The 22622-nt window shown below is 41.1% G+C and overlaps 1 protein-coding gene across 1 annotated transcript in view; it reads left to right on the plus strand.

Moving 5' to 3' along the window:
• Positions 1–19866, plus strand: part of nrxn2b (neurexin 2b) — a 252766-nt gene extending 232900 nt beyond the window's left edge. Inside the window, exons 17-22 of the mRNA XM_079462581.1 lie at positions 345–526; positions 2232–2403; positions 2989–3078; positions 5043–5365; positions 12835–12913; positions 17699–19866. Of these exons, the coding sequence (XP_079318707.1) occupies positions 345–526; positions 2232–2403; positions 2989–3078; positions 5043–5365; positions 12835–12913; positions 17699–18552 (1700 nt within the window). The 3' untranslated portion in view covers positions 18553–19866. The remainder of the gene's footprint in view (positions 1–344; positions 527–2231; positions 2404–2988; positions 3079–5042; positions 5366–12834; positions 12914–17698) is intronic.
• The last annotated feature ends 2756 nt before the right edge of the window (positions 19867–22622 follow it).

Raw genomic sequence — 22622 nt, forward strand, 5'->3', positions numbered from 1 at the left:
CTGATTGACAGATCGTGACTGGGGGGCCCTGGGGTCGGGGGGTGGGATGTCAGTGTTGGGGTCGTGGCTGATGTTTTGTTGTTGAATGATGAATATTCAATGAATTATATTCTATGATTTATATATATATATTCTTTATATGCCATGACTCTTCTCATCTTCACTGGTGAAGTGACTATCAAGTGTTGTCTTTTGATCTGAATGATTTATGTGATCTCTGCAGTCTGTTTGTGGGCAGATGTTAAACTCAAGTGTGTTGTCTGAATGTTTTACAGTATGTTTCATTGATGTCATTCTCTCTCTCTCTCTCTCTCTCTCTCTCTCTCTCTCTCTCTCTCTCTCAGCCGGGACGACGTATATCTTCGGTCGTGGAGGAGCCCTCATCACATACACGTGGCCACCGAACGACCGGCCGAGCAAGCGGGCAGACCGGCTGGCGGTGGGCTTCAGTACTCAGCTCAAAGAAGCTGTGCTGGTGCGGGTGGAGAGCGCTAAGGGTCTCGGAGATTATCTGGAGCTTCACATAGTAAGAACCACAGGACAGCTGTTTGTTGTGTTTGTCATGACGCTGTACATGTGTTTTGTTAATGTTGTGATAGATGAGACCTAAGGGCTGTTCCATAAAAACAAGTTTACCAAATTTTGACTTTTAGTTTTGGTATAAGACTTTTAGTTTTAGACTTTTAGTTTATAATCTGACCAAATAATCCCTCCATAGACTAATGCCACTTCACAGATTTACAGTAAATCACATTGAAATAAATGGTTAATATCAAACTCTGATGCTCGTCACTAATAACCTTGTTATCACACACTGGGTCACACTTATGAGTGCAAGTTACGCCTTTTATCGACATTGATCTTTAACTGTAATAATCAACACTGAACATGTGTGCAGTTCTAGATAGGCTGACGTCGACAAGCCTGACCAGGAGTTCTCTTCTCTTATCACCAATGATATAAATTGTAGTGTAAGTTATCTTTCCTGAAGTTGGTTTGTTAAATACAATTAATATGCCATCAATCCCCCTTCAGTTGTGTAAATGATACATGCTATTAAAGAATACGCAGTGGTTTTAATAGTGGGGTGAATCATCAGCAGAAAGTATAATACACCGGCGAACAGAGAAACCCGGGACACTATCGTGACATCAGCCTCGACGGGCTCATTTTTTTAACACCTGCCGAAGCGACACCAGAAGCACCAGGGACATCAGTGCCAGGCTCACGAAAACACTGAAATAGTTTAGTTGAAATGCTTGCCTTTCATCGTCTCCTTTTGTTTCATTTCTCCCGGGCGTCACACTTTCCTGACACAGAACGATGTTGTTACGTATCCTTGTGCTTTTAATGGATATACGGAAATCCTGGATCTTTTCTAGTGGATATACGGCGTATATCTGCGTATCACGTAGACTACACCACTGGCACACACACACACACACACAGTGTCTCTCTCTCTCTCTCTCTCTCTCTTCAGCTCATGTCTCTGTGGTGGTATTTGTAGAGATGAAAGTCAGCGGTTCATTATAATCTAATTAAAGTCTTCTGTCATTCACATAAAGCTGTGAAAATGTTAATTAAAAACTGAGTGAACAGAAAGACACACGTCACATTCTTAATCTTATTCCAGTTTATGGATGTGACACATAAACACGTACCAAAGTCTATACTGTACAATCGGTTGAAATATTAATGAACCATTGTTGATAAATATAAGTCTATGCACAGAAACCTGCGTTATGAACGTTTTTGAGAGATAAATAAACCTGACAAATGGAGAAGCAATGTCTCTTTATAGATCATAAAATCATCACTTTATTTTAATGTTCATGAGTCAATTCAGGAGGAATTTGTACAGTTATGGATGTGACGATCCTGAAAACAGCACTTACCAGACTATGGGAAATCTTGCACTAAAAATACAATGCAGACATGTATAGAATATACTGTTTATGATATGTCATAAATATGATATATATTATACTGTAAAGCTGTTTTTATGGAGGTTTGTAAACCATTCCTTTAAAATCCATGTAAATGTGAGCTCTGCTGGCACACAAGGACACGGATGAGCTGGAGAGAGGGACAGACAGAGAGACGGGTGACCTGAAGTAAATGACATCAATCACAGGACATTCAAGTGAAAGAGACGAGTTATTATGAGTGAACAACAGCATTCACACAGAAGCGATCCACTCATGCATCTAACCTGTCTGTCTGTCTGTCAGGAGCGAGGGAGGGTCGGGGTTATATTTAACGTGGGGACGGATGACATCATCATCGAGGAGAGTGGCGTGATGGTGAGTGATGGGAAATATCACGTGGTGAGGTTCACGCGGAGCGGAGGAAACGCCACACTGCAGGTGGACAATCTGCCGATCCTCGAGAGATTTCCCTCAGGTGAGCGCACACCGCATCACGTCTCGAACACAACGATGTCATGATGCCGAATCAAATCTAAGCGAAAGATGTTTTCTGCCGGTTTTATCATGATCAAATATTCACACCAAACCTCTTCATGAAGTTATAATGTCATCTCTGTGATGGTTTGTACACACACGAACAGATGTTAATGCAGGTCTTCATGAAACTGTGAACTGACACGACTGGAGAAATGAAATTATCCGCTGCCACAGAGAGGATTGTGGGTTAGAAAACTGCAGAGATGTCTGTATGATCAGATGAGGTGCAGAAGAGGTTTGGTGCGACATCGAGTCTGAGCAGAAAACATCTTCCTCCAGTGCTGCTGAAATGCTGAAAATCTTCATGCATTTGTAATGAGGACACAAGGCTTTGTGTTTGTTTGCTAGAGGATGTGCGATGAGGCTTTAACGCTGTGTAATAGTCCAGAGTAAAACGCTAAAATGACCCTTAAATCTGCTTAACTCATGTCTAAAAATCCCCTCAAAGACCTGCTAAACCTCACTGACCTCTGACCTTTGACCTTCCAGATTGTAACCTGTTGAATTTGTTTGTTCTTCAAAGGGAACTTTGATAATGAACGGCTGGCTATTGCTAGACAAAGAATCCCGTACCGACTCGGTCGGGTAGTAGACGAGTGGCTACTCGACAAAGGTAAAGAAACATCACCAAACGCACGAATGAAACAATGTCTAAACACGCTAAACATCGCTGCTGGAAGTGCAGTCCCGCTACACGCAACCTCTCAGAAACTCAACTAAACATTCAATTCGATTTCCATTTCTCTGACGATTGATTCTGCACAGAAATGAGAGCGTTGTTCACACGTCAGGACACGAGACTGCACTTCTTCAGACTTTTAACCTCACATAACCCCTCCTAACCCTCAACAAACTGAACCGGCCAGAAGTTAAAGGGACTCTATTTCACCAACTCCTCCTTCAGTTTTAACCCTTTGAGTTCAGACGCTGCTGTCCCATATCTAAATAAATGAAATTCAGGCTAAATAAGATTCAATCCAATGATCTGTTTAAAGTAGTCACAGCCATAAAATGAGGAAAATACATTATGTGTTCACATCAAATGACAAATATTAACATCAGGGATTTTATTGACACCATGTTTAAAGAAATGAGTTGTCTTTCTAAACATTTATCGGACCCATGCGCTGGATTTTATTGTATAATATTTTCATTAAATAAATGATTTGTTGAATTGTTGAGTGGGTCCTGTAATTCGGTGGCATTTAAAGAAAGCGTACGGTACACTGACATCTAATGGTTGAGCTTGGTATCGCAGTCTAAATTCAAAATATCCAAGTAACGCTTCCTCTCTGTGTCTTTTAATTGTTTTCAGACAAACCCTTATACAGTAACGTTCTTGACACTGTCTATAAAACATATCTGTGTTATAACGCTCTCACGGCAGAATTGTGTCTCTTTGATCATCTAGCACAGAAGAGTTGTGTTGTGCGTTGGGTTTCGCAGATGAACAGAAATGAGCTGTGGTGTCTGAGAACTCAAAGGGTTTCTGACTGATGTAAATCACCATCAATGTTCCTCTAAACCCTGAGGGCCGAACCGTCTTCATATCTACAGATTCTGTTAGAGAAGCCCTCAGTCATAACTCTTTTTCTAAACACACTTAATAAACAAATCCGCTTACGAATAATGAACGAGTTAAAGTCCAATGCGTTCATGAATGAACAAATACCGCTCAGAGGGTTAAACGTCACATGATGATGGGCGGGTAGATGTTCTAGTCTTGAAGAGAGAGAATACTGTCCCTTTAACATTTCTTCCTTCTATATAATGAGTCTGTTTGGAGTGTTCTGTCTGGCTCTTTTGTTAATGATTTATGAGAGATAGAGAGAGAGAGACAAAGAGAGAGAGAGACAAAGAGAGAGAGAGACAGATAGAGAGACAGAGAGAGAGAGACAGAGAGAGTGAGAGACAAAGAGAGAGAGAGACAGATAGAGAGACAGAGAGAGAGAGACAGAGAGAGAGAGAGACAGAGAGAGAGACAGAGAGAGATAGAGAGAGAGAGACAAAGAGAGAGAGAGACAAAGAGAGAGAGAGACAGATAGAGAGACAGAGAGAGAGAGACAGAGAGAGAGAGAGACAAAGAGAGAGAGAGAGAGAGACAGATAGAGAGACAGAGAGAGAGAGACAGAGAGAGAGAGAGACAGAGAGAGAGACAGAGAGAGAGAGAGAGAGAGAGAGAGACAGAGAGAGAGAGAGAGTCTCTCTCTTTTTCTCAATTACAAAAGCAAAATATACCTTGAAGTAGCAGAATCAAGTCCCATTCAGTGATGTAATGTTGTGTACATGCAGTATATTGGAAGCAGTGATGTGTTAGCTGTATTCTTTGCAGTTTGATTGATATTAATTGCACTGCACAATATTTCTCATCTCCTCACACACACATATATGTGATGACAGCTGTCCTGACATGGTGACACTGTAGAGTTGTAACAGATGTGTTATTGAATATGTGACATTAGATTATAGTGTATGAAGTCCAAACCGTCTGCGCACTACAGTGAGTGTTAGTCAGTCATGTGTGTGTGAGAACAGCAGAGACCGATGTCTGCACATCTTGTGTCTGTGTTTCTTCAGGTCGGCAGCTGACCATCTTTAACAGCCAGGCGTTCATTAAAGTGGGCGGTGGTGAGAAGGGTCGTCATTTTCAGGGTCAGATCTCGGGTCTGTATTATAACGGCCTGCAGGTGCTGAAACTGGCCGCCGAAAGCGACTCTAACGTACAGGTGCACGGAAACCTGCGTCTGGTGGGAGACGTGCCGTCTGTCATGACCACCGACACCACATCCACCACCCCGCTCGCAGACATGTCCACCACCATCATGGAGACCACCACTACCATGGCAACCACCACCACACGCAAACAACGCTCACCCACCATTAGAGACAGTGTTACTCAGGTGAGGGTGCCTGTGCGGAGTCTTCATCTTGCTTCGGGGTGTTTTCTGCAGATATCTGTCACTCTTGTCTTATGTTTGGATGTGCTATACAAATCAAATGAATGAGTGGCACAGTGGAACACACAGAGTCATGATCTGTCGAGATGGATGTCTTCATCACAGTTAAATCAACTTTCATTTGTCTTTTAGACCTTAAAAGGGTTTAATGAGATCCATGTGATATATTCATCAGTATATGTCACTGTACTGATTATTTGCATTATTTCAGGACTCATAAATGTCACATATACAGCAGGTGTATATCATAGTCATTGTACATCCTCAGAGGAGAATCTTCTGATCCTTTACTGTACTGTCAGACCTCATATCTCTCTATCCAAAACACAAATATGCATATTTCAATTCAAGTTTATTTATATTGTATATTTTTATAAAAACACCCTAATCAAAAAGAAGTATACTTCATATTAGTGTTCACCTTACTAGGAAAATATTAGAAAGCACATATCACATTTTTGAAGTAATATAGACCATTCAAATAAGCAAATTCCATTGTTTTGAAACAATCACTTTTAAAAGCCTCCAAATGCAGTACGTGTTAAGAAACTTGATCTAACCCTCTCTGACAGGTGATTGGGTTTGTCATAAGCACAGTTCTGTGAGATAGAAAAACAATATCACAATCATACTTGCATTGCAAATTTAGCGCATGCTATTTAAAGAATCAGAAGCATCTTCATTTTGTAAAAGTAAGTAAGGGTTCTTAAATGGAAATATTGTGTATAAAGATATCAATAATATGATAAACCATACAACAAAATATGGGGTTCTGTCATTTAAATAAGAATTCACAAAGCAGTCTTTCAACTTGTGATAGGTATTACATTTTAGAATAAATAAGTTGTTTCTGATTTTAGAATTCAGATTTCTAAAGAGCTGATACCCGGTCTAGGAGTGTAAATGTTAAATACACCTCTAATGCATTGCATGACTTGTATGAAAGAAACAAACAGATACAGATTTGAGTGCTTCTGGTAGATTTGATGTTTTATGGCAGTATGCAACACCCAATACTAACCATGTTCTCTTGAAGGAGAAAATGAGTTTACATAATCCATAGAGTAACACTTAAAGTATAGTACTACAGTATTTATATTAATCGCAGTTCAACACAGTGGAGAAATGTTATTACAGCCCTATTATGTGATGTAAACATGAAAGTACTTTGCATGACAGTTATGTCGTTGAACAAATATGATAGAAAAGCACCAACATACCTCACTGTGCTTCTTCACTTGTATTCACTCCGTCAGTATTCAGATGGACTCCACCACCAGGTTGAACTGTGCACTGGCAGTGCCAATACGGAACTTGAACTTGTTAGCACAGATAAATGAATATGTTGAGTTAAATCACCTTCTATAAATCAGATTTGTCATTGCTTAATAACAAAGTAAAGAAAAAATTACAAAATAAACATTTTAAGGAAGCATTTCATTTCCCCACAATTTGCATGTATTATATTCCAACCCAAATCAGATTCTGAAGTATGTAATATTCAAACAAATAAACTTTACATGCTGTGGCAAAACATCTCGATTTCAACTGTAACCTCAGTTCCCTGATGGAAGGTACGAGACATTGTGTCGAGACTGACAGAATGGGGTTTGACTTGAGAACCTATCATCTCCGATTATACTTTTGAAAAGGCCAATGAACTTGACGAATGGGACGGCCCATTCATTCACCTTTTTGGGCTGAGGAAACGGAGAGACACTCTCGTTTGCTGAAGCAGGCCGGCGTAGCGCCTGTTGCATGATGGAAACAATGTTAGTCTCTTGACATTGTGTCGAGACTGAAAGAATAGGGTTCCTATTGAAAACGCCACAGTGCTGCATCGTGTCACGATTTCCTGCCAAATGACACTGACCAGCCAAGAGGCGTTAGAGTGAGCGCCCCACGAATCGTAACCTTCCAGTGGTGTAGTAAGGCATCAATTCGTGTGATCACGACGAGAGGCTCTTACTATCGGCCGTACAGGTGGTGGCTGTAACTTTAATCGAATCAAATAAACAATAACATGGAAGTAAAATGCCGGCAGCCACCTCACGGTAGACTGCCGGCCACAAGAACATAAATACAAATTTAACACATGTCCGGGCCCGGTCCTCTCTCGTCATACACTCCTGTCGCTCCTCTCTTATGCTTCCTGAGCTCCTCCGTGAGAGATGCGAGACTGGTGCATGAACATCTGACGCTTGTTATCACTCACGTGACCGGCCTCGCGCCTTTCCCTCACGGCTCTCGTCCCGCCCTGCTCGCCACATACCCCCATCGCCCCTCGTAGGCCGGGGGGTACTGCGTTCTACTTCACCCCCCGGGCCAGTCTCGGCGGCCGCAGTGAATGGGGTAGAGACAGCCGAGACGAGAGAACAGGAGCCAGAAGCACAAGGAGCGACAGAGACGCGAGAGGGGAGAGAGGAAAAAAGAAACAAAAAAGCTACTCCCCGGTGGAGTGAATCGTCACTGACGGTGGGCAGGGCCTGGGAACGGTGGGCCAAAGTGATGGCATCTACGATCAAGGGCGCCAGTCTTTGCTTGGAGAGAGCCTCCCCGCTGTCCTCCAGTACAGACAGAGAGCCGCTCAAAGCACCATCAGGAGAACAGTCTTCATCGTGAAGAGGCGAACGGGGACGGGGCCTTTTTTACGCAGGCCCAGCAGGACCACGTTAAGGCACTGACCGCACAACTCTGTGTGTCTTCCCAGCGGGAAGCGCACCCGGACGAGAAGAGGCGCCACTTAAGCGTGCAGTCGCCTATTGGTTATCTCTTGCCTGAATGACCGTGCTCACGACTGCGGTAGACCCTTCCAGGGACAAAACAGGGTGTTTCCAGAGTTTTGGTCACAGGTGCCAGTCCGTGCCCTTTCCCAGAGAACGAATGTCTTTGTCAATGGGAATTGGCCAGGGCAATGATTGTCAGAAGTGCTCGCTTCTGAAAACCGAGTCTGGTAGGGCTAGTAGGGCGCAACTAGCAGAGCTAAAGGCTCCTCTTCCCTGACTCCGCACAGTACCTGTGTGGGGAAGCTCACTGGGGGGAAGGAGTACTTCCGCTTGTCCTGCTGTCAGCTGTGCGCGAAGGCATCTGTTCCGAAGGGACCTCGGTCAGGGAGTGCCAACCCGGGCGATGGGAAGGGTCTGGGGTATACTTAGGAGTAAACTTAAGTATATTTCTGAGAAGTACATAAAATATGTTTCTAAGAAGTTCACTGACTGAAAGTATACTTTCCTATACTTATTTTAAACTTCTTTTTGATAAGGGTATGTTGCATACATGAAAAAGGGACCTTCCTAAGAAAAGTAATGTTAATAGTTTTTTTTGTAGAAGCTAAAATCAGCTTATGAGCAATCCAATGCGGCACAGTGGGGAGGAACTCAAACTCCAATGATGAATAAATGGAGAAAAAACCTCAGGAGGAACCAGACTTAGCCGGGAGGACCAGTTCTCCTCTGATACGTCACAGCTGCACTCCAAGACTTTTGAGAAATAGAGATTTATGATTAACAGGAAGGTGCCTAGCAGTAGTGATTTATTGAATTTACATTTGTTTATTAGAAACTGTTTGATATGATTTCTTTTTTTATTTTGTGACAAATATCAGACAACTGAGGAAGGTTTAGGCAGGGATAATAATAATGGAGTCATAATGTAACTGAGTGCAGCTTCAATTCAATTAAATTTTATTTATATAGCGCTTTTCACAATTTGCATTGTTCCAAAGCAGCTTTACAGGGGAAAAACGAAAAACCCAAGAAAGGGTAAAACACGCTACATGGTGTTTTATATAATAAATCCAATTATTCTAGTAAAAATATCTAATGTCAGCATCTCCTGGTGGTTTATTTAGCATATTTTGCATTAAGTGAATGTTTGGCTGTAAAGATGCGTCTTAAATCTAGATTTAAATTGGGCGAGTGTGTCTGATCCTGGAATAATATCAGGAAGGCTATTCCAGAGTTTAGGTGCTACGTATGAGAAAGCTCGACCCCCTTTGGTGGATTTAGTTATTCTAGGTGTTATCAAAAGAGTTTTGAGATCTTAGAGAGCGTGATGGGTTGTAGTGTGATAGAAGCTCTGTTAGGTAGGTAGGGGCTAAACCCTTTAAGGCTTTATAAGTGATTAAAAGAACTTTAAAGTCAATACGATACTTAATGTGTAGCCAGTGAAGGGTTGATAACATTGGGGTTATGTGATGGTATTTTCTGGACCTGGTTAGAACTCGGGCAGCTGCGTTCTGAACTAACTGTAGTTTGTTTATTGATGATGCAGGACAAACACTAAGTAGCGCATTACAGTAGTCAAGTCTTCAGGTCATAAATGCATGAATAAGCTTCTCCGCGTCAGCAAAACATAGAATATTTCATCATTTAGCAACATTTCTTAGGTGGAAAAGACTGTTTTTGTGACATTTGAGATGTGATTTCGAAATGACAGGTTGCTGTCTAATATAACGTCTAGATCTTTTACTGTATTTGTTCAACTTGCAGTTTATAATCAGAAATATTCGGTTTGCGTGTCTTTGGTCCGATAAGTAATATTTCTGTTTTATTAGAATTTAAAAGAAGGAAATTACAGGTCATCCAATGTTTTATATCTTCAATGCACTCTGCCAATTTGGATAGCTGGTAGGAATCATCTGGTCTTGATGAGATATATAGCTGAGTATCATCTGCATAGCAATGGAAGCTAATTCCATGTTTTTTAATAATGTTTCCAAGGGGAAGCATGTATATGGAGAACAGCACGGGTCCCAGAACCGATCCCTGAGGTAATCCATCATTTACTTGCGTTAGATTGGATGATTCCCCATTTAAATTGACAAATTGATGTCTGTCTGGCAAGTAAGATCTAAACCATTGTAGTGCCTGTCCCTCAATACCGGTATAATTGTGTAAGCGATCTAGAAGTATGTTATGGTCTACGGTATCGAACGCAGCACTAAGGTCAAGCAGGACCAGGAGTGAGATGTGACCTTTATCTGATGCTATAAGCAGGTCGTTTGTAATTTTAACGAGCGCAGTTTCAGTGCTATGATGCGATCTAAAGCCTGACTGAAATTTTTCGTGTATGTTGTTATTTTGTAAGAAAGAGCACAACTGAGTGGACACTACTTTTTCTAGAATTTTAGACAGGTATGGGAGATTTGAAATCGGTCTATAGTTTCCTAGTTCATTTGGATCTAAGTTTGGTTTCTTGATTAGAGGCTTAATGACGGCCATCTTAAAGGGTCCTGGGACATGGCCTAGATTAATTGACGAGTTGATAATGTTATAAATGGGCTCAATTGCAGCAGGTAGTAGCTCTTTTAATAATTTAGTTTCCTATGGGGTCTAGTAAGCAAGTTGTAGGTTTAGAAGTTGCGATAAGTTGAATTAAATCTTCCTGTTTTATAGGTGAAAAACACTGGAGCCTTTTTGTTTTGGAGCGATGGTTGGTGCTAATTCATAGGACAGATTTGGAGTTTTTACTATTTTGTCACGAATGGTTTTGATTTTCTCTGTAAAAAACATCATGAATTCATTGCTACCGAGGTGCGGCGGAATAGCCAGGTCAGGTGGTGTCTGTTTATTTGTTAATTTAGCGACTGTGCTCAATAAAAACCTTGGATTGTTTTTGTTGGTTTTTATGAGGTTACGAAGGTGCTCAGCCTTTGCTGCTTTTAGTGCCTTTTTATAACAGTTTGCACTCTCTATCCATGCCATTTTAAAGACCTCTAATTGTGATTTTATCCATTTGCGCTCTAGTTTGCGAGTTTCTCTTTTAAGGGTGCGAGTGGTGCTATTGTACCATGGTGCAATATTTTTCTCATTAATCTTTTTTGACTTCGTAGTTGCAACAGCTTCTAATGTATTAGAGAAAAAAGTGCCCAATTTCCTGGTCATGACATCGAGCGATTCTTTATTTATTGGTCTGGTTATTAAAGGAGTCAGATCTGGCAAGCTCTTTCCGAAGCTATCTTTAGTAGCGGAGGTGATTATTCTACTCTGTCGATAACGAGTTAAAGGGCTGATTCCTGACGTGAGCAAAGTACCCGTTATAAGATAGTGATCGGTGACATCATCGCTTTGTGGCATAATATCTATATTGGTTAGATCGGCTCTGTGAGATATAATCAGGTCTAGTGTATGATTAAATCGATGAGTTGGTCCTTTAATGTGTTGTATTACCCCAAAAGATTGTAGTAGTTCTGTAAACGCCACAGCTAATGCATCGTTAGCGCTATCTACGTGGATATTAGAATGTTTCACATTTACATTAAGTCATTTAGCAGACGCCTTTATCCAAAGCGACTTACAGAACGCTCAAGGAGCAATAAGTGATATGTCATAAAAGAGAAATAGTACAATAGGTGCTAATACAAAGTTACTAGATTCAACAAAAGCTAGACCACTACCTGTTGAGAGAAGAGAGAAGGTTATTTTTTATTTATTTTTTATTTGTTTGACAGCTATGGCAGCTTCAAACTGCTGCCATAGAAAACAAGAAATACATGTGATGCGATTTGGAAAAACACAACAAATGGAGACATTTTACATATTACAGATTTTGATACCACATGAAAGCTGGGTTCAAGTGCATTCTAAAAAATCTTTTGTTTCGTTTATACAAAATATATGGTTATCTGAAGTCGGCTGAGTTTCAGCTGTTAACAATTTGATTGCATTGATACACCTTCATTCTATATGCTATGTGCTCTACTTTGATATATGAACTGTCTTTTTGTTTTCCAATAGTTGTTCCAAAGCAGCTTTAAACGAAAAAAAAATGAAAACACAGAAAAGGTCAAACACAGAACAGTTGCTAGTGTTTGTAGAACAAGTAAGATCGTTCTAATAAAGTGATGTTAACAGAATTTTCCCTTGAAGGTAATCTTATAATATCAGCAGTCTCCTGGTGAGCAAGCCAACACGGCACTGTGGTGAGGAACACAAACTCCAATGATAAATAAATGGAGAAAAAACCTCAGGAGGAACCAGACTCAGCTGGGAGGACCAGTTCTCGTCTGACGTGTCTCAGCTGCACCCACTTACTTTGACTCAAAGTTACTGCAGTAAATGTTCATGAAAAACAGGGAGAGATTATCAGTTGTGATTAAGGAAATATCATTTGTTGAAACTGTTTAGGTGTGATTTTGTCTAAATGTGTGAGCGATATCAGAGGAATGTTATAAGCTGTTGTGGGTTTTCCTCTTTTACTTTTCTGACAGTGAGAGATCATTTCACTTTATTAAATCACAACAAAAACATTCAGCAGCATGTGAAACAGAACACACAGTGACATCTGTGAATGAATGAAATAAACACATGAACAAACATCTCGTCTGTAAGATCATGAATCTGATGTGTTTGTGTGACAGGTTTATTTTAAATTAAAAAAAGAGTTTAACTAAAGTTTGTGTGTTTGTGTAGAATACTGATGAGCTGTTAGTGGCGTCTGCAGAATGTCCAAGTGATGATGAAGATCTTGAGGAGTGTGAGCCTGGAAATGGTAAGTCACTCTGAACACAATCACACACACACACACTCACACACACACACACACACACACTCTGTGATCGGTCAAATGATGTGAGAATTGTGTTACCTTCAGTGGCTATTATCCATATATGATTTATATCAGTGATATTTATGACTTTCATCGATCTCATAACAGTGACACACACAGTCTCACACAGTTGTGCTATTTTTAACATTTTAAAAGATTTGTATCCTGTTGATTTATGTTTTTTTTCACAATCGTAACTGATGTGAAATATAGTTAAACCAACAGACATCAAACTATCTGTGAGCTGATCAGAGAGAGAGAGAGAGAGAGAGAGAGAGAGAGACTTTTACATTGACTTTTATTAATTTAGAAAATGTTTCCCATAAATCCATAAAATGCAATAAGAACCTTTACTTAGAACAACAAATATTCTTCAATTTTGTACATTAAATTGCTATTTCACCATTCCATATAAAACTCAAGATGAATCACTTTTTGTTTGTTCTATACAGAATACTTTGGACCATAAATAAACAATGAACTATTAAAGTAACCCATTAAATCCAGACTCCAGTTCTTAACCAACTGCATTCAATCATTTAAATGAGAACATTGCATAAATACACGAGTCACACCTTCAGACGTATCACAGAAAGAGCAGCCGTCCCCAACTACTGGAATGAGTCTGTTTGGAGCTCTGTTCTCGATGGGTTTTTTGTACAGGGACCACCAGATTCCTTTCAGGAAGAACTTGACCCTCACACTGAATACCATTTATTCACTGTTAACTTCTTGAATTTTAACCTTCGTCATTGATTTGTCCAATTTCTGGAATATTTGATGATAATTTATTTAGCTGGGTCTTCTTTTTGTCAGTCCTTCTTCAACAACAAATTTTAACTCGAAAATCTCCAATACAGTTTTTTTTCGATTGCTAAACGACGGTGAGCACAACTGCAGCTACATGTGTAAAACTCTAACTACAGTCTGCACTACCAACAGTCACCTGAGCTAAACTTCTCACATCACCTGCAGAACTCATTCCAAGCAACACAACTCTTAACACACGGCTCAGTGCAGCCAAACACAATGCACAACCCTCACTGAGATAACAGTTGCTGTTTGAAATCTCATTTCCAGCAGGTCATGACTGAAGTGCCCTTGAGCAAGACACCTTACCCCTGATTGCTCTGCAGTAATGTGACACTGTAAAAAACTACTTGTAAGTCACTATGGATAAAAGCTTCTGTCAAATGAATAAATGTAAATGTAAATAACACACACTGTCACTCAGAACACACTGAGAGTAAAAACACAAGCATCAAACACCAATACAGAAAATACAAACTTTTCATCTTTACAGTTTCAACAATTTCAGTGACTTCATACAAAGTCATATTTCTCCTCTTCCTCCTGTTGGGGTCGGCCTTTGGGTCCTGTTATAAAAATATATTTTACAGTCAAACTTACTGTAATATACATCTGTGTAAATATTCTATACTGTAATTGCAATACAAAATACATTCCTGTAATGTTTTCATTTACTGTAAGGATGTGACTCTCAGCTGTTTGTATGATGGAAAATTGGCATTACAGATGCCACTGTGGATCTTTGCAGATTGTGTTGCACCCTCAACCCTTCCTCTCTCAATGAGAGACCATGATTCACCACAGGGTCTATAAGTGAAGCTTCATCTGAAATAACAGCTCTGTGTCTTCTGTGTCTAACTCCACGGATCTGCCCTCTCCCTGCCACCCTTCTCCCTCCACGAACCCGTCTTCCTTGTTCCATTTCCAAAATTAATCTTTCTGAGCTCTACCTATATATATATATATATATGTGTGTGTGTGTGTGTGTGTGTGTGTGTGTGTTCAGCTGAAAGGCACAAGGCTGAAATCTATTCTGTTTTGAATGTGTGGTTCACAGTTTTGACAGCAGTGTGTTAGCATGTGAACAAAGTGCTGTAAATCCACAGTGTTGTGTAGGTCGTGGTTAAAGTCGTGGAATAAGTGTGTAGAGTTTTGAAAACTGTGTCCAAGCAATGAAAAACGAACTAGAGTTTGGTCCACATGAACTGCTGCTGTGCAGACTGTAGTTAGAGTTTTACACATGTGACTCCAGTTGTGCTCACTGTCGTTTAGCTATCGAAAAAAACTGTAACATCCATACTGAGCTCCAGATTCTAGGACATCTAGCAGTCGTGTAATGAGACGCACAGACCTAAAAGTGATAATCCTCTTATATCCATAATAGCATATTATTACATTTCCAATAAAAGCAATGAGTGGTTGTTCGTGTTAGTGATCAAAGTGATCAAATGATGGTCTGAAAAAGAGACATCTTCATTCTACTGCACATTGTATCCATGTTTACTCTTTTATCGTTCTCTCCAAACATCGACAAATGCAAACTGTTGGAAAATGAGGTTCTTCATTATTTCTGTCACCTGTTAAGTCAATGGTACAGTCCCAGTCACCTCCAACTATTACAAAATCCTCATTAGCATAAGTAGAAAACACATCCTTAAGTTTATGAAAAACTCTCTCTACCTGTTGTGGGGGCATAAACATGAATTAAATGAAAAGATAGATTTAAATTCTACTCTAAGAACAAGTAGACGCCCTTTCACTGCTTCAGATTTAGATATTAACTTTATGAAAAAGTATTGCCACTCCTGCGCAGTGTTGAGTAAGTTACTCTGAAAAAGTAATGAATTACTAGTTACTAGTTACATATTCATTAGTGTCAATATAGTGTGTGTGAGTTTGTATGTGTGTGAGTTTGCGTTTGTTTTTGTTATGAGAGTGTGTGTATGTGCGTGCATCTGTGGGCATGTGAGTGTGTGTGTGTGTGTGTGAGTTTGTTTTTGTCGTGAGACTGTGTGTATGTGCGTGCATCTGTGGGCATGTGAGTGTGTGTGTGTGTGAGTTTGTTTTTGTCGTGAGACTGTGTGTATGTGCGTGCATCTGTGGGCATGTGAGTGTGTGTGTGTGTGAGTTTGTTTTTGTCGTGAGACTGTGTGTATGTGCGTGCATCTGTGGGCATGTGAGTGTGTGTGTGTGTGAGTTTGTTTTTGTTATGAGAGTGTGTGTATGTGCGTGCATCTGTGGGCATGTGAGTGTGTGTGTGAGTTTGCGTTTGTTTTTGTTATGAGAGTGTGTGTATGTGCGTGCATCTGTGGGCATGTGAGTGTGTGTGTGTGTGAGTTTGTTTTTGTCGTGAGACTGTGTGTATGTGCGTGCATCTGTGGGCATGTGAGTGTGTGTGTGTGTGAGTTTGTTTTTGTCGTGAGACTGTGTGTATGTGCGTGCATCTGTGGGCATGTGAGTGTGTGTGTGTGTGAGTTTGTTTTTGTCGTGAGACTGTGTGTATGTGCGTGCATCTGTGGGCATGTGAGTGTGTGTGTGTGTGAGTTTGTTTTTGTCGTGAGACTGTGTGTATGTGCGTGCATCTGTGCGCGTTTGCTTGTGGGTTTTAGTGTGTGTTTGAGTGTGGGTGTGTTTGTGTATGTGCGTTTGTGTGTGTTTGTGCGTCTGTGCGCGTGTGTTTGTATATGTGCGTATGTCCGTGCGCATGCGTGTGTGTTTGTGAGCACATTAACTGGTGAGAAACAGACATAATTTGACCGATCACAGACGGCACACAAACAAACTCAGTGTTGACAGAAGAACAGACGCGACTGCAGTGTTTGTGTCCTGTTTCTCAAGTCTTTTTCTCATTTCCACTGATGTGGTTTTAGAGGGTATCGCTACAAATAACTGAAGGTTTCGTCACTGAATGATAGAACTCTGTGAGACACTTCATTCAAAACTGAGAAAAGATAAAATTGAACCTACAAAAACACAACACATTGTGACGTTGATGACAATAACAAACTCTTTGTTTTTCAGTTGCTGTATTATTCAATGTGTTTTCTCCATGTTAACATCAACTGTTTCTTCCTGCTTCAGTGTTTTTATTCCCATGCGATTCAGATGGATTTAGGTTCACTGAGTGTTCATGAATATGTCAATTCTGGATTCTGATTGGCCGAGGGGGAGGGGGGCTCGTGCTTTTAATTAGAGATGTGTGTGTAATTGTGACAGTATTTTTCCTCATTAAGGGAATAATCTTCAGCATTGATGAACAGTGACACATCATGACATCATAATGAAGTCTAAAGAGTCATTTGACACTGACGTCACAGTTGTGTTCACTAGGAGACAGCGTGATAAATCATTAACATTTAAGATGTGCAGAATGTGTAAAGTTGGAGCGGGAAGGTTTTTCTCATTAGCCAGAGATCACCATGACAACGGGAGATTAGCTTCTCTTTTGAGCTCAGGGAGAACACACAAGCTTTACATTAATACTTGGGCTGAAATTTGTTGATCACTCTTCAAGAACAATCTTACACAGCTTTCTTTTTGTAACTTTTTTTCATGCAAAAATCATGCGGCCAATTTGTTGATGTAAGTGACCTGAACTACGTGGTTTGCTCTCTTCTTAAACATGAAACATGCAGCCAGTGGACACACAGCTAGCATTAGCATTAGCATAAATGTGTGTGTGTTTATATAGAATGTATGGTAAAGTTAGTTGATGTATTTCTTGACACTGTCCTAACCCTGTAATGTATTCTACAGTATTAGTTTAGTATTTGTTTAAATAGATGCTAACACTTTAAAAACTAACCTCAGTCAAGTCATAGTGTTGTTCTATAGCAGTGCTGTCAAGTCTCTCTCGTTCACTAGCATCTCTCAGGGTTCCACTAACGCCCGTTCCTGCTTTTCTCTTTTTCATTCTAGGAGGCGAACTTGTGTTGCCCATTATAACCGTGGATTCCCTTGAGCTCCCGTCAATAGCAACACGTTACCCCGTTATACCCCCGCCCCCCACCTATCGCCCCTTCCTCACCATGCTTGAGACTACCAGAGAGTCTCTGCCCCTGCCCACTCGCCCCCGCTGTCCGCCAGACCAGGAGGACTGCGATGAAGCCGCAGAGGTGTCGGCCTATGGTTCGGGCGAGATGACGGAGACGGACGACGAGGATTATTATAAAAACTTGCCCCTTGTCACTGACAGGACGGTGCTCCCCCCTCCCCCCGTGGGCGACCGCCACTTGTCCCGTCCGCCTGACGCGCACCGGCCGCCACACCCCGTCGTCCCTACGTTGCCCCCAGAGCAGCCCGTTCCCCGCCTCAAACCTGCCGGCCCCAACATCCCGGCGGGTAAAATGAACACCCGCGACCAGGTGTTGCTGCCGCCCACCCAGCCGTCGGGCGACCCCGAGCGTGGCGGGCGGCATCGACACCCAGGCGTAACGTATCCTCCCGATTTCCCCCATGTGCCCGCTACAGAGCCGTCGTCACCGGACAGAGGCCCACCAGGAGCGGTGGAGGTGATCCGGGAGTCCAGCAGCACCACGGGAATGGTGGTGGGTATCGTGGCCGCGGCGGCCCTTTGCATCCTCATCCTGCTGTATGCCATGTACAAGTACCGCAACCGTGACGAGGGCTCGTACCAGGTTGACCAGAGCCGCAACTACATCAGCAATTCGGCCACGCAAAGCAACGGCGCTCTAGTGAAAGAGAAGCAGCCCGGAGCTGCCAAGAGTGGCACCAAAAGCAAGAAAAACAAGGACAAAGAGTATTACGTCTGAGCGCGCTCCAGAGAGACGGAGGCCAAGGGGTAGAGAGAGCGAGAGAGATTAAGGTTGGCAGTTTACATGCTGATGTCAATCTTCTATCATTTCCCATCCAGAGCGTTTCTCACCTTTCATGTTTCTGCCTTTTGTACCTTTTCATCTCATTCCTCCGGTTTGTTCTTAGTAAATATGACACGAGTCGCATCCCTAGCCGATGTCGAAACTCCAGCGTATGCAGTCTTGAGCTGCCAATCTTTTGACAAATGAGCGAGTTGCTTTCCGTGACATTTCCACATCGTCAAACTCATCGGTAAAACTGCCAAACCCACTCGCTGTCAAATCCGTCTCTCTCGAGTGTTGGTCTCACCCCATCTCCTTGTCCTTGGTGCTCAGGAGCAGATGCAACGTCATTCTGTTGTGTTTCCAGCATGTGCTATTCAACATGAAAAGAGACTAAAAACTGCTTCTGTGGAGTCGAACCAGTTAATCTATATATCAACAAAATAGCAAAACTTGAGAACTACTAAACATCAGCGGATGACTCGGATGATGTTCATCGCGTGTGAGTGTATGTGTGTGTGGATCTCAGTTTAAGCACGTGAGGAATGTGTCCAGAGCGTTCAGAGAGAAACTGTTACACGCAGATGGACCTCATGAGAGATCTGATGTATGAACAAACATCTGATGCTCAAACCCTCGAAACCAGAAGCACACAGACTGTGGAGTGCTAGATCTCTTGTGTGTGTGTGTGTGTGTGTTTTATTTTGTCATAATGAAAAGGGAATAATGACAGTAATGTTCGGGTTAATGTGCATCATTCTCTCTCTGTGGAAGTACAGGAGGAAGAAAGAAATAGATGTAAACTTGGAGAGGAAGAAACTCTTCAGTCGTTCCTCAGAAGAACTCTTGAACTAGTATTCTATTAAAAGTAAAAAACTAAACTTCCATTGAAATGTTTCAAAGCGTTTGTGAAATGTCTAAATATTTGAATCTCATCCCAGTGCTAAAAGAGACACGTGTGTTTTTCCAAATGATCGTCCCTGACAAAATAAGAATGACGGTGAATCAGAAAGCAGACGTTGATTGTGAAACACGACAAGATGTGATTTTTATCTTTCTCCATCCGTGTCTGTCCATCATCTGAACGACTGAGCGTCTCTTCTCATCCTCTGTGTGTGTGTTTCATTCTTTCTCTTCTTTCGTTCACATTGAGTTTCTCCTCAGCGCTCGGCCCTGTTCTTCTTCAATGTTATTGTAAAGTGTTTCAGTGAGATGAATCTGCATACGTGTATATTAACAGAAGGGAATACAATTGGTTATATACTTCTTACATTCTGTCTTGTGTGTTTCTTTACGACCTGTGAAATCTCTTTACATGTGGTTGAAGATTCTATTTTGCATTCTTTATGAGCTCTTTCCCCACCAGCATTTCTCAGTATTTTCACCTTTCATGTGAAATATTTTCTTCTGTCAGTATATGAACATGCGGTCCAGTGGTAGCTTTGATTCTCACCCTCCTCTCTGGTGTTACTTCTGTAGGTGGTTGAATGTTTGTGTGAGTGGATGAATGTGGAGCGGTTGACGATGTGTGTGATGGAACGGATGCTCGCTCAGATCTGGTTTTGGCTGATGGTGATCTCTCAGTGTATTTATACTACAGCGAAAATCTTTTCACAGCACAGGTGAGTCTTTGACCAGATCCCTGTCTTTCTGATCCAATTTATTCTTCAATAAGCTTTATGTTCATCATATAGATCAGTGGGAACCTACACGTGGCTCTTTTCGAAAACTATGTGGCTCACCTGGTATCTTACCCTTCACCAATCCTGAAAAACATGAAATGATATACAAAAGTCTTTGGACACTTAAGTCAAATCTGAAGGCGTATGCTTAAATGTCTGAAATTAGTTTGGTAGAAAAAATACAATCTTGAAAATAAACTTGTTTTTCCATGGCAATGAAAGAGCAGCCTATGAGAGCACAGAAGAGATGGGAACTCCTTTAATATTGCTTAAGAAGCATCTCAGGGTGAGACCTCCAGAAGCTGCTCGAGAAAACATTTCTGCACTACACCGGTGGTGTACATCAATAATATATTTAAAGCGGTCACACGATGCGAATACATGTTTTTCTGTGTCTTAGGTGTGTTATAAGCTGCTCATGCATGTCTTAGACACATACAATTACAAACATTAAAGTGTCGGAACAAAAGATGCATTTTATCTAAAGGCGACTGCCCACCCAGACCTGCCTGAAACGCCTCGTGTAGCCACACCCCCACAAATCTACGTCAATTCGTGGTCCAAATATATACGCACGTGAGGTGGGCTTACCTGTCAGTACAACTGAAGAGGAACCTGATCTTCCAAATATGGTCACAATATGGACGGAGGTTACATTTCCGTCACACGTTAACTGGCCAATCACAGCACACCTCGCTTTTCAGAGAGGCGGAGCAAAGCGGAGAAACAAACATTCACAGTATGTGGAAAATACATGTGAACCTTAAATCGTGTTTATGCATTGAATTACATCTAAAACAAACGATAATATTCGTTTTAGCCGTGTCATATGACCCCCTAGGGTTGTCTTGGGCAATGCATGACTGCAGCATTATGCGCAAGTGTCACAACATCAATCAACGCAAACACTGTTTCTTTGGTAACCTCTCACGATTCGGATCCAAGCCATCTGGATCACCGTATGAAGTCCATACATACAGCTGTCAAAGTTGACAGAGGAGTTTCAATGCCTGTATGTAAGTTTCTTCAAACAGTCGAACAAACCTAATGCAAGCCAGAAGACACATACTGTATTCAGTATTATGTGAGGATCAGTATTAGATAGAAGAGATATAATGACGTTTGATTTAATGGAGCTCTAATGTAAACCTGTAAGTTGTATTAAGGAATGAAGGTCATTTTCTGGAGCCTCAAATGTATGAAGTGTTTTTAATATTTGTTTTTGAGTTGTCTGTGGACTTCAATCCAGTTACTATAGTAGTTATTACAAGATGTTTTATGAAACAGTCATTTTTGCAAAGCAAATTAAACAAAACTGGAATAATGTCTCTTTGGTGAAAAAAGTTCCCGACCCCTGATCATTTGTGTATAGGAAGAGTATGGAAGTCATACCCCAGCATCAGACAAAACACTGGAGACAAAGTGTGCATATTGATGCTAATTAAAGATCATCTAATCAAATGATTTCAACTGCTCTATATTTTTAGCATGGCCATGTTTAAGAGAGTAACAATGACACTCTTTAGCTGTCTTCATTTTCACATCACATGTTATATCAGACATTGATATTTAACGAAATGAAGAAACTATATAAAAGATGCCTAACAAGTGTTTAATAATAAAGTGTAAGGTAAGGTAATGTAAGGTAAGTAGGGAGGACTTTATTATCAATTATTAGAAATGATTTTAACAGTCACATAACAATCTCATCTGCTCAAGCCAGATGTATAAATATTGCAGATTGATAATATTTGTTAGGTTATCTGTAAGTAAATCAATTACTCAATGTGCCAGAGTTGCGCAGTCGCAGTTTACAGCACTAAATATCCACTCGTCTTTTGGATGAACTTGTCACAGATTTTGCACTGCTTCAACCTCGCCACCACTTATGCAATACACTTCACTGCGACAAGGTAAGACATGTTTTATATTTAATCCTGATGCTTTTATCCAAAGTGACTTACATTGCATGGCTATACATTTTGTTTTCTAAGTATGTGCCATCCCCTGGGATCAACCCACGACCTTCGCATTGCTAGTGCCATGGTCAAACCACTGATCTACAGGAAAGCTACTGACATATCTCAAATGTTCCCAAGAATGTGCAAATCCAGAGAAATTCCTAATTAAAATAACGGCCTGTCCCTTGTCTCCCTTGTATTTATCAGCGACTTAATATCCGCTGCTCCGCACGACCATCAGTTTCCTCTTGTAGAAACTACAGCAACACACAAATGCAGAAGAGATTATACAGCATCTGTTGTTCTGTTATTATGGATCACAATGACTCTTTGGCGAGTAAAGGAAACACAAACAAGCGTAAACGTAGTTGACTTTTTAAAA

This window comes from Barbatula barbatula (genome assembly GCF_947034865.1).
Source record: "Barbatula barbatula genome assembly, chromosome: 1".
Lineage (NCBI taxonomy): Eukaryota > Metazoa > Chordata > Actinopteri > Cypriniformes > Nemacheilidae > Barbatula > Barbatula barbatula.